The following is a 17,836-nucleotide window of genomic DNA, read 5'->3' as shown; positions in this document are numbered from 1 at the left end:
CCGAGAACGATACTGATGCTCGTGAGGTCTTTGAAGTCAGAAACCGCAGGTCTCCCTGTGCCGTTATACAGCAGTTTGAGTTATGATCACTGGCAAGAGGAGCCACCCCCTTCCTCCTGTTTCTTAGATATGTTCAGACTGCAGAGCCGCTGCTTGTTGAATGTTTTTCAAAATGCTGGACTGCTTGCGTGAGACGTGTCATGTTGGGCCTCATTTGTGTGTGTGTGTTTTTGTGTTTCTGTGTGTTGTGTGTGCAGGCTGACCCAGGGTACACAGAACGTCTACATCACGCCAGTGGATTGTGGGCCAACAGCAGTTTAGCTGCCCAGCCCTGCAAAGAGAGACATTATCCTCGCAGAAACTCTTTGGGTCATGCAAGTGAGTCTCGTGAACTTCACAGCCATTTTTGCACCGAAAATTACAGTTACTGGGAAGTTTAAACCAAATTTTGAATAGAATCCGAAGAACACATATGCATGTTCTGAAAGTTAGAACAATTAGTCCTTTAAAGTAAATTATTTGTGTCACTTGCTCTGTTTTAACCTTTTCTTACATAAAAGTAATCCAGAGAGAGGGTGATAGAGACATTTATGTTATTTTAAAGTGTTTCAGTGTTGCAAACAAAAATGTTTATTATTGCAGAAAATTTATTTTACTGCAGAGTAACATAAACATGCTCTCATTTAATGAATAAAGTCAACACAAAATATAAATAACAGCAAAACACTGTACCCTCTTTATACAAAAGGTAAGTTACCTATGCACATTTATTAGTATGTTTCTATATTTGTTTTTGTGTTTGTAATCAGCCAGTTGCTGATGAAGCCAACTCTATTTCTCAAACCTAAGGAATCATAAACTGCCAATAACCTAAGAGAAGTGAATAGGAGAATGTACATTTAGTACATTTGTGTACAGATGTTTCAGTGTTTGCACACTTGCACCAGCGGGTCTCGGGTCACAGAGACCTAAGTGCATAGAGCCAGGGATAAAGGCAGCTGCTTATTCAGCCCAGACTGAGTCCACTGGTCCACTGCTGTGGGAGGGGAGGGGTGCCACAAGGTCGGGCCGGGGACAGAGTGCCGTGAATTTCTCTTCTGACAGGAAACGGGCAGAAAGAAAAAAAAAATCAGTCCTTTCAGTGAAGAATGACTGGCCCTTCTGTCGGGAGAAGTTAGGCTCAGGAGTTTGAGTGACAAAGATGCCACTGACAGACTGACAGCAGATGATCACATTAAACAAGCCCAGGAATCCAAATGAAGGAGAGCCCTGTCCCTGTAATGAAGCCAAATTGGATTCCGATGATGATTTCAAAATGATATCCACGAGGTGCAGCAGCAGGAGCGAATGTCGTCCTGCTAAGCAGGCAGACTGTTGTTCTCCTCAGGAGCACAGCGGGGAGAAAGAAAAGCCTCTTTGTCTGTACTGATGAAAACACCACTTATAAAAATTGTGTAGGGTAAATTGAAATATGAATGTATGTGTAAGGCAAGAGCATTTCTCAAAAAGCCAATTAGATATTTCATAAACTTGGAAAGGGCATCTAATGGTCTCCATGCTACACCAGTTCATATCACAGGAAATGGGCTACTTGGGTTAAATCAGGGAATTACAAAAATTGGAGTGTAGCTTCTTTGATGAACATGTTTTTTATAGTCTGCCTGTATGAGTCAGCAAAGGAGAGAAAACAAAGTTTCTTTATCATAAAGTTGTACATTCTTTGCCTCTGAAGTGGCATACACATTTCAAAGTGAAGGTTTAAGGTTCGAAGGTTCACTTAGTTTGCCATAGCAGTAAAGACTGCATAAATACTCTATAACCTATTGCAATATGATACTCACCACTTGCTGGGACGGTGCCATAAAATGCGTTTCCAGGCTCACAAAATATTTTCATTACGTGTGCAGAGGAAACCACTTAAGTTGCATATCTGCTCCCTCAATTTTGTCCGCTGTTCAACCATAATAGGAGTAAAATGATCGAAAACAATTTGTTTGGTCACAGCGGTTGGGTCAAATGTGTGGCCATTTGTTTATCTCTGTACATTTAATAGCATGACTGCACAACTTGCATTAAAATTACCAACATGTGCATCAAGTTTTAGGCTCTGTTTTTGATTTAGAACTGATAATTGGACAAAAGTCTTTAATAAACTAAACTCAGCCACCAAAGCCTGACTGAAGTTTCTGAAAATAAACACAAAAGACTGTGGTGGTTTATCTTTAAACTGCATTACACAGACTATGAGGAGAGGAAAAGCCCACTGTTACACCACAGACGTGAGTAAAATCAAAAACTTTAGAGCTGTGATTAGGTATGACTTCTGAGTAGCGGGATATTCTATACAGTGTGCCAGCTGTGCAGATATTTGAAGCCAGGAGGGTACCTGCGATGTGTCCCAGGCCCCCCACCTCCCCCAGAGCCCTCCCTGCTGTTTGGCTCCCTGTGTGGGGTGGCCGTGGAGACTGTGGGCCTGGGCTCTACACGTGGAATGCATCATGCCCGGTAGAAGCACTGCCTTTGTTCTGTGTGTTTGAAAAGCTTTGTACTGATCCCCAGGTGAAATGGAAGGGCCTCTGGTACAGCAGTGCCCCTGGGACACAAACACAAAACTTATCTGCTCATGCTTAAGTCTTTACTGTCTACTGAGTCAGAGAACATAGACATACTTTATCTACGAACTAAAGATAAAATTGTGTCCAAGATTAAAAAGAATCAAACTTCACCTCATCTGTTAAAGCTTTTACATTTCATACTGTAACTCTTTTTAATTACTGCAAAGACAAAAGTAAGAAGTTCCCAGACCAGCTGTTTGTTTTTAGCTTTTAGATTTTAGTTACCCAACATTAAATGAATTTTCTTCCCTTTCAAGTGTAGAAAGTCCAACTAATGTTGTAATGAGAATGCCCTTTAGCTTTCTGTTCTTGGTATTTCTGACTTGTTGTGGACTCAGTTTTTCCTGGTACAAAATAAGATTTTCATGAATTCTATTAACTCCTCATTGCAAGTTAGTCCTTCTTGGAAGAAATCCTCAGGTGTACTACTGCTATTCTGACAAGTAAAAGTTACCATAGAAACCTATTTGATTTGATTTTACCCATTATTTATTTAAAGAGCAGTGCAAGAACGCTACAGCAACGAGTGCGTACCACCGAAGATGTCGTTAGAATACAAAGAATTTTATGGGGTGCCATTTGAATGTCTGTGATGAATTGATTTCACGCTGCTCATTTTACATGTGAGATGTTGACGTGTTCCTTTTCCACTTTGTCTTCAGGGAAAGAGCTTCCATCTCCTAAGCGGGTCACGTCTGCACCGTCAAAAAAAGAGCGCATCTCCTTCCGAGACAACCCTGTCCAGTTGAGCGGTGGCTGGGGAGGGGGCAAGAAGAGAGACAAAGTGCACAAGTAAAACACAAACTCCTCTACCACAACACAGTTTTTCCTGCCCTGACTCAACACTGCTTGAGGCAGATACAATTGTGTTTTATTTTTATAACCCTGATACATCTACCCTCAAAATATCCAGCATTTTCAAAATATCTCTCGCGAAATCACACAAATTTGATGCCCTAAGATATTAAATAAACCTTTTTTTGGAGGTTAGCCATCGTCAGTGTGAAGTGGCTATTTCTTTCTTCCATGAAGATGACTTTTTTAGTTTTATTTTTAATGCTATTTTATCACCTGCAACGAATCCCCTTGCAGCTGTTCTTTTTAAACTCAGCTGAAAACTTGGGCTCTCGCTCCTGAAAATTAATTAAGACCAATAAGGCCTAGACCAGCCCAAATATCCTGAGGCAGGTCTATTATGTTGATTCTGCTCAAGTATCAGTACCTGAACATGATCGCAGCCAACCAGCACCAAAACACATGGAGCAAAGTCACAAACCTTCAGCAAATGACACGCTTCGTATGCAAATACCGGCAGGAAATAAAAACCAGGACCTGTCATACCTGTGGATTCATGTTTCTCAACATGCTGAACTGTTATTTCTGCACTGATGCAGTCTCCTGACAGAAAATACAGTAAATATAGTTTGCAACCATGGGAAGAGATGTGCTTTTTCCACTTTTCCTGATCTGAGTAAAGTTTAATAAAGCCCAGACATTTAAGTGCAATTTCCCCATTCTGTGGATATATTTAGCTCCTGCTCACCAACAGTGGGCTTGAAATTACTGCTTTTATGAGCCGAGAACAAACATTGGTGTTAGAATTAGAAGCCTGTTTTCTTTATTTTCAGTCGTGGATTATAATGACCTTGTCTGTGTATTTGAATTTGGAGAGCTAAGGCGTCCGTTCACAAACACTGCCCTACCGGAGGCGGTGAACCTCAGGCTTGGAGGTTCCTCGCTGGTCCGCTGCCTGGAAATGATAACTTAATGAATGTCAAAACAAATAGTCAGAACTGCAGAGTGGCTCCCTGGCAGGAAATGCATGTCTCTCTATTTATTATCCTTCTATCTTTCACTTACACATGTCTGGAGGGTGTGTTTTGACTGTACACGAGCTGATGGGGATTTTTGTCTTGGAGTGGCGCATGCCAGAGATGTGGTGGTCTTGCCCACTTGGGGGCTGTTGTGAAACCCAAGAGCACCGTCCTCCTTCATGGGGAGACTGATTCGTCAAGCCCCCTGGGGGACACCGAGGGGGTGCTTTTCTGTCATCAAACTGTCATTATACAGCTGGAAAGTTAGGATTTTTCTTGCACGTCCAACATTATCAGACAGGTGACATAAAACTACTTTATATGCATATCTGTCACAAGTTTTGTTTTGTTTGACACAAGTTCAGATTTGCCAGGCTTTTAGACTTCTTCTCCTCTCTTCTTCTCTAACGTCTGAAATTATATTGTTAAGCCATCGTCCACCAGCCTTCATTAGATTTGTTTACTTTTGGGTTATGGGTAAATTATATGTAACCTAAGACATCCAAAATCCATTGCCTGGTGAAATGAGTGCTTCACCACACATTTAGATAAGATGAAGAATGTCCCTCTCAGCCCAGACTGCTCTGCCAGCCTGACCTCAAGTCAGCAAATGTTGTCAGATGGAGTCTGGCAGAGAGAGTTTTTGTATCCACATCGCTCCAAGTGCTGTCTTCAGATGCATTAAAGGACAGTAACACTGTTTTTGCAGGTTTTAGCTACAAATCCTGCATACTGTACATTTTCCGCTGACCATTTCTGAACGCATACTGCACGTTTTTTGATATTTTATAAACAAACAATTTCTACATGTTTGAAAATTAGTAAACAGACCCATGACGCTTGCTTGAGTTGTGCAATTAATCACAAATCTGCTTACATTTTTTCAATGTTGTACTATCTTTACAGCAATAATGTTACTATGGCAAAAATGAACACAGACTGACTGTAAATGATCAGCAGACTGAAACATACTAAAACATACTACAATTTCTAAATTACAACATGACTTGAATGAAAAGATTAGCTGTGATGTAAAGTAAAAAATATTTTTAATAAATGGGCATATGGTTTCTCTTGGTCACACTAGTGACGCACTATACTGAGGCATATTCTGATGAGAACAGGAGGCTACTTCTGGTACTAAAAGACCAGTACAATAGTACAATAGATAAACTTCAGTACATGTGTACACAGGCAGCATGACATAGGGAGTGAGGCTGATTGGAAGGTCTAGTGCTGGTCATACAAATAAGCTGTTTTAATTATCATTAATTTAACAGTAAATCATAAAACTTAGTCATTAGGATTGGAGGAAAATATTTTTAAAAGAAAACCCCATATTTGTGTAATTTTTCAGAGGTATATGGTTTTATTCAGTCTCAAATACTTCAGGATGTAAGATAACCTTAACTCCAAAGAAAAATGACAGAGGAGATGGTCTTTGCTTATATACTCTGCCTTGTTACACAATTAGCCAGCTCCTTCAGCCAAAGTAAAGAAAAGGGAAACTCTGAGGAATGTGCAAGCTCTCCTGGAAATGCAAACCAAATTTATAAAGAAATTGTGAATAAACTTGCACAAGCAGAAACTGTTTTGCACTGGACCGTGGTAAAAGTCAAAAGTGATTTATTTCCTTGAATGGCAACTGCTGGCTCATAATATCACTTAGATGGAAACAGGTCAGAGTCATAGAAAAATTGAGAGCAGGACAGGTAGCAAGCAAATTACTGCTAGAGGTTGAGACAAATTGAAAGATTATTATTAACAGACTTGTAAACTGAGATGGCTCATGTTGAAGATATTTGGTATTTTTGACAAAGACAGACAGAGGATATTTAAGGAAATACTGTAAATGCATACATACAGTATGTGTCTCTAGATGCACACATACATATTTTATCTTATGAAATATATAGAATTTAAATTTACAATATGAAATGTAAATGTAAACACACACTCACACCTTCTTGATATCTAAATTTTTCTGATTTTCAATTGGGATTTCATAATAAAGTCTGATTATATGATGTAATGACATTATAGTTTTTTATTGCACTGAAAGCTGAGGTTATGGGAATAAAACTCCTTGAGAAGAATTGATCAGAGTGATTTATATTATCCTCTTGTATCTGGAGGAAAAGTACTTCCAGGTTTGTCTAATTGTTTTTTAAATTACAACCAGCATTTGCAACTGAATTCAATTATCATCATATAACCAATTGTTTACAATTCAGCTATTTGTCAGCCTGCGCTGTTATTAGTACTTTATGTGTTTATGCTTTTTGTGATTAATATTTTTTTGAGAAAATATTTTTTTTAATTGAATTGAATATAAAAATGAAAAATATCAAAGCCAGAAACAATCGTAGAAGCTTCCAGAGGTTTTTAGATAAATGTTTCATTTCAACTAAATCTGTCACGTGTATTTTAAAATTCTAAATATGCAAATAATGTGATAATGTATGGACTCACCATGCCTTTCTTGATTGTTGGCGCTAACTCTCTTGATATTATTTCTGAAAATGAAAAAAATCTGCATTTTATTGTCATTGAAATTAGTTTTAGTTTAGTATCATGTCATCTGGATAGAGCCTGGCCAAATTTACTGTCGGGTCTGATCTGGTTTCAGTCACAGGTGACTTGTGCAACATGTCGACATGAACCCAGATGACTTAGTAAAGTGACTGAGAGCTGAAGTTTGTCAGCGCTCAGGAATGCCTGGCTCCTGGAAAAACAAAAGACAAACAAACAAAATGAAAACAATCTTTAAAAGCACGAATGCGCTGCTTTCACTTTTTCATATTCAGCTTCATGAGCCAAATGTTCTGCAGATTCAAACAACATTCATAAGCTGTGCTTTCGGGAAAAATAAACTCTGGTCGTTTTTGTGTTTCGTGGCTAGCCAGAGTTTAAAGACATTTCAATAGATTAAATTAGACCCGAGGGTGGCTTTAGGCATCATGATGTCATGTTTCTGCCTTCTGAAGTGGCACATTTTGGCCTCTCAGGCCTTGGTTTAGTTGTGTTGGACTATGTTCAGTCACATTAAGACTGAAATGAATGATAATTAGTTCAGTTCAATCACATTTTGACCGTTATGAGTGCTACATAATGTTATGACAAACTGGCAGTACATGTTTTTATTAAAAGTGAAGCTGTATGTCTTTCCAGGTGGCTCACATGACATATTGGCCACGAGCACTTAAAGAATTAGTCTGACTGATGGGCCTAAAGGTGACCGAGCCCTCCAACTTTACAAACCCGTGCAGCATCTATTGTGTCAGGAATTTCCAGCCAAGGACCCACCAAACCACAGTGAACTTTTCACATTTTCTCCTCAGCGTGAGCCAGCATGCGAGGTCATCTTAGAAGACCAATAAGACACCCCCCCGCTACTTAAGAGCACCTCTATTTATTTTCATTTTTTCTCCCATGGCACTGTGCAGCCCCAGGTAACTGCCACTGACCCCAGAGCGAACCAAAGCTATGCATGGTGTGCATGGCAGGTGGTGTGACTCTGGGTGGAGATGTGGAGGTAGGAGATAGGCTTTGGTTAGTGGTAACATAATTCCTCCAATAAGAAGAAATAGAAGAACCACACTTCCTGTCCTTTTTGAAAACCTCCCTTTTGAGTCCAGTGTGTCTTCACTGCTGGGTTCAATGAAACTTAACTTTCCTGCATGAGGATGTTTGGTCTTTGAGTCAAGCAGAAGAAAAAGGTCACTGCTTCTTTCACGGGGATTCTGAATGTCAAATATTAATCCTGAATTGATTTTATTTTCACTCTATTTTCACCAAAGATAAATCGCCAAAGTTCAGAGAAATTCTCGGTGACTTCTCACTGACCAAAAACCAGTGGTTTTGTTTGATTTATGAGCAAGATTTGGATTTTATACTTTTGTCCCAGTTGAAAAGAAATACCATAATCACTCATGTCTTTATTTTTATTTTCATTTTTATTTTTATTTTTTTCCCAAAACGTTAATTTCATAAATCTTACTAATCTACAGCTTGCGGTTGAAAAGTATCGAACATTAGATTCCCATTAAACAAAATAACGAATTGAATTGTTTTATTCGGTGCAGCCCAACCCAAGTTTAATTAATAGTTATGTAGACATAGGCTACTGGATAGCGAAAAATAGATCTTGTCTCAAAGGAACTGGATATCGAATGATTTTCTTTCTTTCTTTTTCTTTTTCTTTTTTTGGTCAAACAATATTTGTCAAAATGTCAGGACTTTAAAATCCCTTAAATTAAAATCCGATGTGCTGCGATTTACGTCTGAAGCACGCGCACGTGTTAATAACGATTAAATTGTATAATTTCGGATTAATGCCATTTCTGCTATCTCTTAAAAATGAAAATAAAATTGGATTTGGATCGTTCTTTTCTAGATGTGTGATGTATTCACCAACACATTTTCTTTAAGAAGCCAATGCCTTTCTTGAACTAAAAAACAAAAATAATTTCCGTCCCAGTTTTTCCTATTAAATTGGAAACATTTATTCGCTTTTCTGGACAAATTTGTAAATGTTGAATTAGTGACATAACGCCTTCAGAGGCTTGAAGTAGAATATTTCAAGAAATCTCCAGTAAATAAAAAAATACCGAGTATAAATCAGTTCGCCCAACATAAAGGTCGCAGAATAAACATTATAAAATAAAATTAAGTGCATAGATGTTTATTTTCCACACATCTTTAAAGTGAATTTTAGAGTATTTTATTCCGGTACCATACAGGTTAAACTGCCTGAAAACTAAATGAATGAGTATCAGAGAGCTGCGACCTCTTTGACAGTGTCCAAAGACTCAGATTAAATCCCATTTGTAGTCACAACTTGTAGCCGTAGATAAATGATTGCCTCGTTTTGGATGTCTAAACATGCTGTAAATTAAAGTCAGTTTCGATTGTTTCCTCTCAGAGTCGTTGTGGGTCTAGAATCACTGCTCTTTGGTTTGGATTCGGGGCGTGGGAGGAGTTGGGTGCTGTTTCATATTCAGAGAGGAGGGGGGCTCTTTAAGGATCTCGTTCTCTTTGGGGCTATAAAAACGTTGTGCCTTCAAGACAGAGCAAATTAACTCCATTGGCAAATTATTGCATTACAAAGCATCGCTCCTCTAATCGGTGCGCGACGGCGATTATAGTTTCTCTTTTTTAATGGTGACATTTGACTAAAGCGAGCGGATTTCGGTTAAGATGATGGAGTATATGGAGGATAAGTTTGCCTTGAAGAGTCAAGCGATGAAGGCCAGCGATTACTACATGGACCAAGTCATGGAGAGTCTGGACAGCGCGCAGTACTTCACCAAGTCCTCCCCGAAATGCGGGCAGGCCTACGGGCTTCAGAGCGGCGAACATCGCTCTTCGCCCTGCGGAGACCAAAACGGTGCGTAAAACCTTGTGTTTTGTAACTCTGACTTTTTCTGCATGAGCACTGTGGTTGTAGAGGAGCTGGTCTGCATCTGTGTGCGGGTTAAAAAGAAACAGCAAAAAATTTAATTTAAGGAGATTCGCCATCCAGTCGCTTTTTTTTGGTTCAAAACTTTTCAGATGTTTCATTTCAGTTACTCTCATTAGATGTGGTTTCTTTTGTAATTCAAACAATATTTTTTATTTTTGAAAATATTTGTTGGTATCTTTTTTAAATTTCCTCGTGTATTTTAATATGAAACACTGAAATGATCAAAGCTGACTTATAATTGAGATTTTTTAATAACTGGGGGGCAATAGCAGCTAATCTGTTCAGTCCAGACTTGCACTGATTTATTTTTGAGTTGCAGTTACAGTGTAATGTCATGGAAAGTGTACACTTTTTTATTATTATATTAATTTGTCACTTGTTCATTCCAGCCAGTTACGGTGTGCCAAAAACAGACGACGACACTTTGCACTCGGACCTCGGGAGGTCGATGGACAATTGTTGCACTCTGCGGGCGTCTCCGGTGACAACCGGGCAGGAGAAAACGGATCTGGACGACATGGGGGACAAGTGCGACAGTAACGTGTCCAGCAGCAAGAAGAGGAGACACCGGACAACCTTCACCAGCGCGCAGCTGGAGGAGCTGGAGAAAGTGTTTCAGAAAACTCACTATCCAGATGTTTATGTGAGGGAACAGCTGGCCATGAGGACGGAATTAACAGAGGCCAGAGTGCAGGTAGGCTACAGTTTATCACCAGACCATTATTTTCTTTAAGTTTCACTTTTGGAGAGAACAAACCATAAAATGAAGAAAGACTTTGAGGCGATAAAACTTAAATTTGGAGCAAAACGGCCGCTATTCGTAAAAAACAAATTCACCAATGAACACACTCAAAACACAAAATGTTTTTTTTAATTAAAAACAAATTGCTTAATTGATCACATTTTTTTACTTCACTGCAGAAAGATTTATTTTCATCTCATGCTGCTGTAGTTTCTTTTCAACAGATTATTTCATAACATCTGATGGAGACAAGCACCAAATGATATTTTGTGTAAACGTCACATTATTTTAATTCTTAACGAATTCTTTTCTTTCATTTTATTTTTTTTTCCAACCAGGTGTGGTTTCAAAACAGAAGAGCGAAGTGGAGGAAAAGAGAGCGCTACGGGCAGATCCAACAAGCCAAAACTCACTTTGCAGCCACCTACGATCTGTCAGTGTTACCGAGGACCGACAGCTACACACAGGCGAGTTTTACCCAGCGGCTTTCTGAGAGTTACTGTTTCTGCTGCCAGTGTAAAAGCGAACATCTGATGGGAATTTAAAGCTATTTGTCAAAAGCATAGTGTATGTATAAGACGCCGATGCTGCGTAATGTTGCGGCCTGTGATCTCGTTTCCTCTTTTGTCTAAGTCCTCCCAGTTTATGTAAGTCACAACAAATTGCATTAAACAGTCCCCTGTCATTGCTGCACAATTAATCATTTATTATGAAACCCATCTTCAGAAAAGAGCCAGGACACTGATTAGAGAGGCTGTGAGGTGTCATGGCTGAATTAATGGCCTAATATCAGATTTCATGTTAGCTGAACATTTATCTTGCAGTTTGGACAAAGGTCAGGTACAAGATGAGGTGAGAGGAGACACGGGGTGTCAGTTTGTCCTTTGGGTAGGTGTTCCCTATCAGAAACTGAGATTAGGCCTCCAAGTGTTGTCAAGCCTGCATGCTAGGGTTTTTCAGATGGAAATATTAAGGCAGCAGCTTCTTAGAGGGGTGTGTATTCACAGTTTAAGCCTGAGGAGAGCAGCTCATGTGTTGAATTCAGAGAGGCAGAATTGTAAAAAAAAAAAAAAAAAAATTAGATCCACAGCTCTGCTATGCCCTGGCCCAAGACCAGGTCAAAAATCTGTTAGACTGTCTCTTATTTTCCTCACACATGTTTCTGATAGATAGCCCTGGATACCAGCCATGCCCTTTTCTTACAGCTGATCCAGATTACTGTCATTAAATGGGCCGCCCCACAAGTAACTGTGTTGGCAGAGGGTGTTTTTGTCTCCCTAAACACAGTGGACATGACTACATTCTTGTGGGTTTTAAAGAGTTTGGTTTTCTTTTGTTAACTATGAGGTTTTTGGCCATTGTCGTTGCCTTTTGGGCAAAGATTGAAGTTCTGCTTATCCATGGCACATGTTGTCAGGAAGGCGCTGTGAGGAAGCGTTTGACTGGCCAAGCTGATTCTCATACTACAACCACATTTTCATGCTACAAAAGGAAGTTTATCTTACTGTCAGAGTGGACTTTTACTCTCTATCAGACCACAGTTGGTTTGTGGTATTTGTTAAGATTTTCTGTAAGCTATACTTTGACGAAAAGGTGTTGTCCTGTGCTGAGCATTAGCAGGTTGGGTCAGTGTGTATGCTTGCAATTTTCTGAACAGGTACGCTGCAGGTACGTTGATTGATTGATGAAACATTTTCAGAGGTATTTGGGTTTGGCATTTATTTGTTTGAATATCACTTGGAATTCATGTTGTAATGAGGAACAGTTACATGTTTCAGTGACTTGATTTTGACCAAATACAATTAAGGGACAAATGAATTTGCATGCTTCTCACATGCTACTTACTTACACAGGCTTGTCTTCTCAGTTTGATTGAAATCTTGGCAAAAGAGACCAGTTGAACTGCCTCAGAGTGAATGAAGTCATTTTAATGTGATCGAGCTGTCAGAGTGGAGCCCGTTTTTTACATTATAGACGGACATGCTGTTCTATGGAGTTACACTCCTGCCTTAAAAATTAGTCATGTGGTGTTAATGTGTGCTGACCAGGTTTATATGTCCTCTCTGTCCTTTGTCTTGTCTGCTGCACAACCCTCTTATGATGGATTTTAGAAGTATGTGAAATGTCTTAGGATTTATTTAATCTATGTGCATTTAAAATGAATTTTATCAGTTCACCCAAAATGATTAAAAAAATAAAACATTCTCTCACATCTACTCATGCAAATAGTTTTGGTTTCATTTGTCCATGTTTTGAGATTGTCTCTGAGATTTTTCAGTCTCCACCCCAAAACAATGGTGAAATGGAAATGAATTCATGACACTCAAAGCGCTGAGAAATGACATTTTTCCTCACAGAAGGAGTGTCACCGTTACTGGAAACACATGCATCGTTGTTTTCATAGGGACTATTTATTCTGAAGCAGTTCTTGTGAAAACTGCTCAGTTTATGGAACGACATATCTCAGAACCTGGGCATATAAAACCAAATACCACTGAACTTATGTAGGAAAATATGTATTTTTTTTCCTAATATTGGAAAAAACAGATCATTTAAATTTCCTATACATATGTAAGACCTTTGCATTTTTGTCCTTTAACATAATTTTTTTAATTTTAATAAATGCATTGTATGTATCTTTGAACAAACTATTCTCAGTAACCAGGGTAATAGTTTTTCAAATATGTAGATAAATTTAGATTTATTCTCTTGCTCTGTTGCTGTTTCCTAAAAGTGCAGCTGGTTTGCAGCGGAGAACTTCATGCGTGGACAACAGCAGAGATTTAGTTCATAAATGTCAGGATTTTATTTTCAGTGGAGTATGTTGTACTGTGTGACAAATAATTACTGGCTTACTGGGTTTTTCACACCTTTTGATTGATTGTCATGATCTTCATCAGTGAATGGAGTAGTTCAGGTGTCATCACGTGTCTCTATGGTACAAATGACATGGCCTGTATTTATCCATCTATACAGCTGCCTTTTTCACACTACTACTATTATCAATAATAATTATTAATAATGTATTAAAACAAATTTGAGTATGTGTTCAATGTCACTCCCCCCAGTATCTAACACCCTCTTTACCCAACAGATCTCCAACAACCTGTGGCCGAGCCCGGCTTCTGGTGGCTCTGTGGTCTCCTCCTGCATGCTGCCCCGAGGCTCCCCGCCCTGCGTCACTTCATACTCGCACTCTCCCCGCTCGGCCGCCGGTGCCGCTGACCACGGCTACATGGGCTTTCCCAATCAGCAGAACCAGTTTGGGCACGTCTCCCTTAACAACTTCTTCAGCGCAGACTCTCTCCTCACGCCGGCCGCCAACGGGCACCACGCCTTTGAGACCAAGCCTGAGTTAGAGAGGCGTTCGTCCAGCATCGCTGTGCTGCGCATGAAGGCCAAGGAGCACACGGCCAACATCTCCTGGGCCATGTGATCAGGGTTGTTGTGCATGTCTGGAAAGTCTGGATAATGTATGGAAAAAGATTTTTTAGAAAATGTGGGGTTTGCTGAAAGAGTCTGAAATCATACTCAACAAAAGCTCACAGTCACTCACAGTACAAATCTAACAATGTTTTATCATCTACAGACTAGATGTCACTTGACATGAAAATCAGCCATTGACTGATATGGCTAATTTCACAATCATACCAAAATTTGATCTACTGAGTCAAGAAAATAGAGTCTGGATAAAGAAGATAATGTGTCAGTGTTTGTGGTTCTCTTCATATCCTAAAAGCTGCAATCCAGTAAGCTCAAGCTCGTAACAAAGAATTTAAATAGCCATAATGTTGTGTGACAGATAATCAGCTGTGTTTCTGGTCTGAGGCAGATCTGCAGTGCGGCAGACTGAATGCTGAATCAAGTTTTCAAAAACCTAGACCTTCATGTAGCTTAACTAAAGCAATACATTCATATCATTCAGACTTTCAGGGTAATGTCCAGTGCAGTGTTGTACAGTCCACAGACTGTTGTTCTTTCTGGTCAGACCAGACATTAGATGAACCCTCATGATCTGTGGAGGTCAGAGCTGTGATGTGAATAAGCTTTCATTGTTGTTGTTTTTTAACGGAGGGTCGGGCAGTCCTCAGTGCTTCCTCTTTATTGAGACAGAAAGAAGTGAAAGGCAGGTGAAGCAAGAAAAAACCAAAGGCTCCAGTGGGATTTGATCCCATTGTGGGTAAATGTGGACCCTGAGGGAGGGGTCCCAAACCACTACCGCATTTCTAAGCACTGTGAACAAGCTTTCCTCACCTGCGCTTTCCATCCTCCTCCCTCGTTCCAGCTCAGGACTGAGGATCAGCAGCGTGGAGACAAACTGACTTGACATACTAACGTGTCTGTGTGCTTTGCAGCAAAGCTCTGTAATCTCTGTCGCCTGCCTCTGTACTGTATCACAGCTACATGACGCAGGCAGAGGAGGCAGATTTTAATATTTTGTTTGTGTTATGAATTTATCTGGTGAAAGCATAATAAATGAATGTCACTTGATTCCGTTATGACTGCACTTTTCTTAAAGATTACATTTAAGGGTAAGGCTTCAGTTTTTTCCTACTGTCAGCAAAAAAAACCAACAGAACATCTAACAAGCCTGATGATGATGGATGCTTTGGGTGGAATTTTTCTCATTATCAATGTGGGCACTGTAGTTTTTCTTAAGTGAATCCCATTTACACTGTTGCGCTGCTGGTAATACCAGAGCTGAAAACAGTCCCAATGCACTGTTTACTCCTATTTGAGTAATGTTTACTAAAAACTACAGTGTTCAGCTGTTCAGCGAGAGTTTTGAAATGTTTTCAAAAATTTACATCCTCAGTAGGAGCTAATGGGTTTGAGTGCCACAGAGGGGCACACAGGGGGAGTCAGAATATACTGAAAAGTAGTTTGTTGGGTTTCTGGACAATAAGAAAAATAAAGATTAACATTAGTTATAGCCTTTAATACAATTAAAGTCACACATTTCCTTTTCCTTTCCTTCCATTTATGTTTCTCACTGTCAGCAAATACCAGGCAGAAAAGAAAATAAACAACATGTCGCCCGTCTCTCAATACTGTCTGACTTCTCCACCCTGTCTTTGGCTCTCAACCTCAAACCCTCTGGTTCCTACTGAAGATGTCAATCTTTCTTTCATTAAAAAAAATAAGTTTCAGTCACTTCACTGTAGTTTTTAACAAATGTTACTCAGGCAGGAGTATATGCATTTGTTGGGGACTATTTTCAGCTGAGGATTGATACACATTTGGTACTCTACTCTAGCATTCTGGTTTTTTGGACAACAAAGGAGCTCTGTGGCACAGAGGAATAAGATATACATACATGTATCAGATAATGGATACACAGACAATAGTACAATGAACCTTATCCTTTAAACTCCATCCAAAATTAGGCCTGACCCATGTAGTCTGGAAACAGTCATCTCAGCTCATTAAACACAGTTAATCTCTCCATTCATCAATAGTAGCTGTTTCCATGTGGCCCCAGTGCTATATGTTTCTCCTCAGACATGCAGTCCTCGTTCTTTAATCTGTGACACTGTCATGTAATTGGGAGCATGTCTTCTTCTTTCTCCTCAGTTTCCTCACTGATGTCACCCCTTTGTTTTGCTCTGAGATCACAGTCAGCGTTGGACAGCATCTTAGGGAAACCCTGTCTATAGGAACGGTGGGCTTGATTCAATTAGGGCTGTAACTTGTGTCAGATGCTTTGGTTTGGAAACAAGTTTGTTTCCTCAGGGTACTTCCTGGTTGCTGCTATTTAAAAGTACAAACCCAAGTACGTTATCTGCATGCATCATAACACAGAGACTTTGATCCAGACGTGTCCATGGAAACAGTGTTGGATGTGTTCCCTGATGTTGCAGTGAGGTGTTTCTTACTCTTATTCTGTACATTAAACTAAGACAAATTGTTAATTCACTGTAGCATACTTATATGATGTTTTATAATTCAATGATAAATTAGATAGGACAAACCTATTGTCTATGATGAGACAAACTGCAGTTTTGGTTCCTTGTTAGCTGTCTTGTTACTTTGAGTGTAAGGAGGCTTAGACTGGTATTTGTTATTGAGTAAAATAATGTACAGGCCATACATTTTGAGGTGTGTGTCTCACTGAATCCAGAAGCACAACGTTCAATACAACTCAGGAAACTTGATATTGGCAGTGAATTTATTATTGATAATGAATCCCTGTGCATGCAAGGATCAGTTTGTTTGCAGTCCGTTGCTGGATGATCTTATTATTGCAATGTGTGACAAACTGTCATTGGCTCGCCCTACCTTGTTGAATAGTCACACCACAGTGTATGTAACCATAACCTATCTGCAAGCCGGAGCATCTTGGGTGGGCTCAACACTGACTACAGATGAAATTCACGTGGAAGTTTTCTGCATAGTTTCAGTAAATCTTAAAGCCTCCTAACCAACCACTAAAACTAGGTCAAAGTACGTACAGAGTGCCAGTAAATTTGCACAATGTTATTGAGGACTTTTGCTGACGTTTCTGAGGATTCATTCAAACCACCTACTGTATGTTTGGGTCTTCCCGTCAAGTGACCTCTTGTGGCTATGAAAATAAGGATTGTTGTCTCTGACAAGTCAAGGTCAAAGTGGTGTAGCACCTCCACAGCTCTCAGTGGGAATGTCAGAGTGAAAGGTTGGGTGGACATGTTGTCTGACTTTGACTCCAGAGACTCCTTCCAACAGTTAACAATTCTGTTTAACCATGACCATGACCTCTCCCCAACACTGAGTGAATGGTTTTAGTTGGTTTGACTTAGCTGCACCTTAACCAAAAGGTTAAATCAGAAACACTGATATCCTGCTAATTATTTTTGATGGTGGTGATGGCACGGACAGAATCCATCTGATTATTCACTGTCTTGAAATGCTATTGTTATGTGGCTCCACCTGCTGAGGTTTACCTCATCCAGTGACATGATTTCTTCCTCCTGTGTCTCTGATAAACACGTCTGTAACTAAAACTCCAATCTGTCCTTTAATTTCCATCAACCTTTTTCCCTGCTGCCCCCACCCACCCCCTCATCATCTCCATCTCTCTGTGCAGCGGCGGTCATCACACTGTGCCTGGACAACCAGAGACTGATGGTCATGCAACCAAGCTTGCACAGATGTGGACATGGGTGTGTGTGTGTGTGTGTGAGATAGGAGAGAGAGAGAGTGAGAAAGAGAGAGAGAGCTC

General features: G+C 39.8%; 2 protein-coding genes across 2 annotated transcripts in view; both read left to right on the top strand.

Annotated features, from left to right (window-relative positions):
- The window catches only part of lrriq1 (leucine-rich repeats and IQ motif containing 1), a 32,384-nt gene extending 26,863 nt beyond the window's left edge, over positions 1-5,521 (top strand). Inside the window, 2 exon segments of the mRNA XM_051073169.1 lie at positions 258-378; positions 3,278-5,521. Coding sequence (XP_050929126.1) covers positions 258-378; positions 3,278-3,411 — 255 coding nt within the window. The 3' untranslated portion in view covers positions 3,412-5,521.
- Positions 5,522-7,152: 1,631 nt separating this feature from the next.
- alx1 (ALX homeobox 1) lies at positions 7,153-15,116 on the top strand. Its single transcript, XM_018672584.1, has 4 exons — positions 7,153-9,818; positions 10,283-10,587; positions 10,974-11,102; positions 13,730-15,116. Exons 1-4 carry the CDS (start codon positions 9,629-9,631, stop codon positions 14,069-14,071), a joined length of 966 nt encoding a protein of 321 aa, XP_018528100.1. The 5' UTR covers positions 7,153-9,628; the 3' UTR covers positions 14,072-15,116.
- The last annotated feature ends 2,720 nt before the right edge of the window (positions 15,117-17,836 follow it).

This window comes from Lates calcarifer, linkage group LG10 (genome assembly GCF_001640805.2).
Source record: "Lates calcarifer isolate ASB-BC8 linkage group LG10, TLL_Latcal_v3, whole genome shotgun sequence".
NCBI classification, from domain to species: Eukaryota; Metazoa; Chordata; class Actinopteri; family Centropomidae; genus Lates; species Lates calcarifer.
This window is presented reverse-complemented; position numbering and strand designations above follow the sequence as displayed.

Coding starts and splice junctions, on each gene's coding strand:
- alx1 (XM_018672584.1), top strand. CDS start 9,629: ATGATGGAGTATATGGAGGATAAGTTTGCCTTGAAGAGTCAAGCGATG. Junction 9,819..10,282: donor GCCCTGCGGAGACCAAAACG/GTGCGTAAAACC, acceptor TGTTCATTCCAG/CCAGTTACGGTGTGCCAAAA. Junction 10,588..10,973: donor TAACAGAGGCCAGAGTGCAG/GTAGGCTACAGT, acceptor TTTTCCAACCAG/GTGTGGTTTCAAAACAGAAG.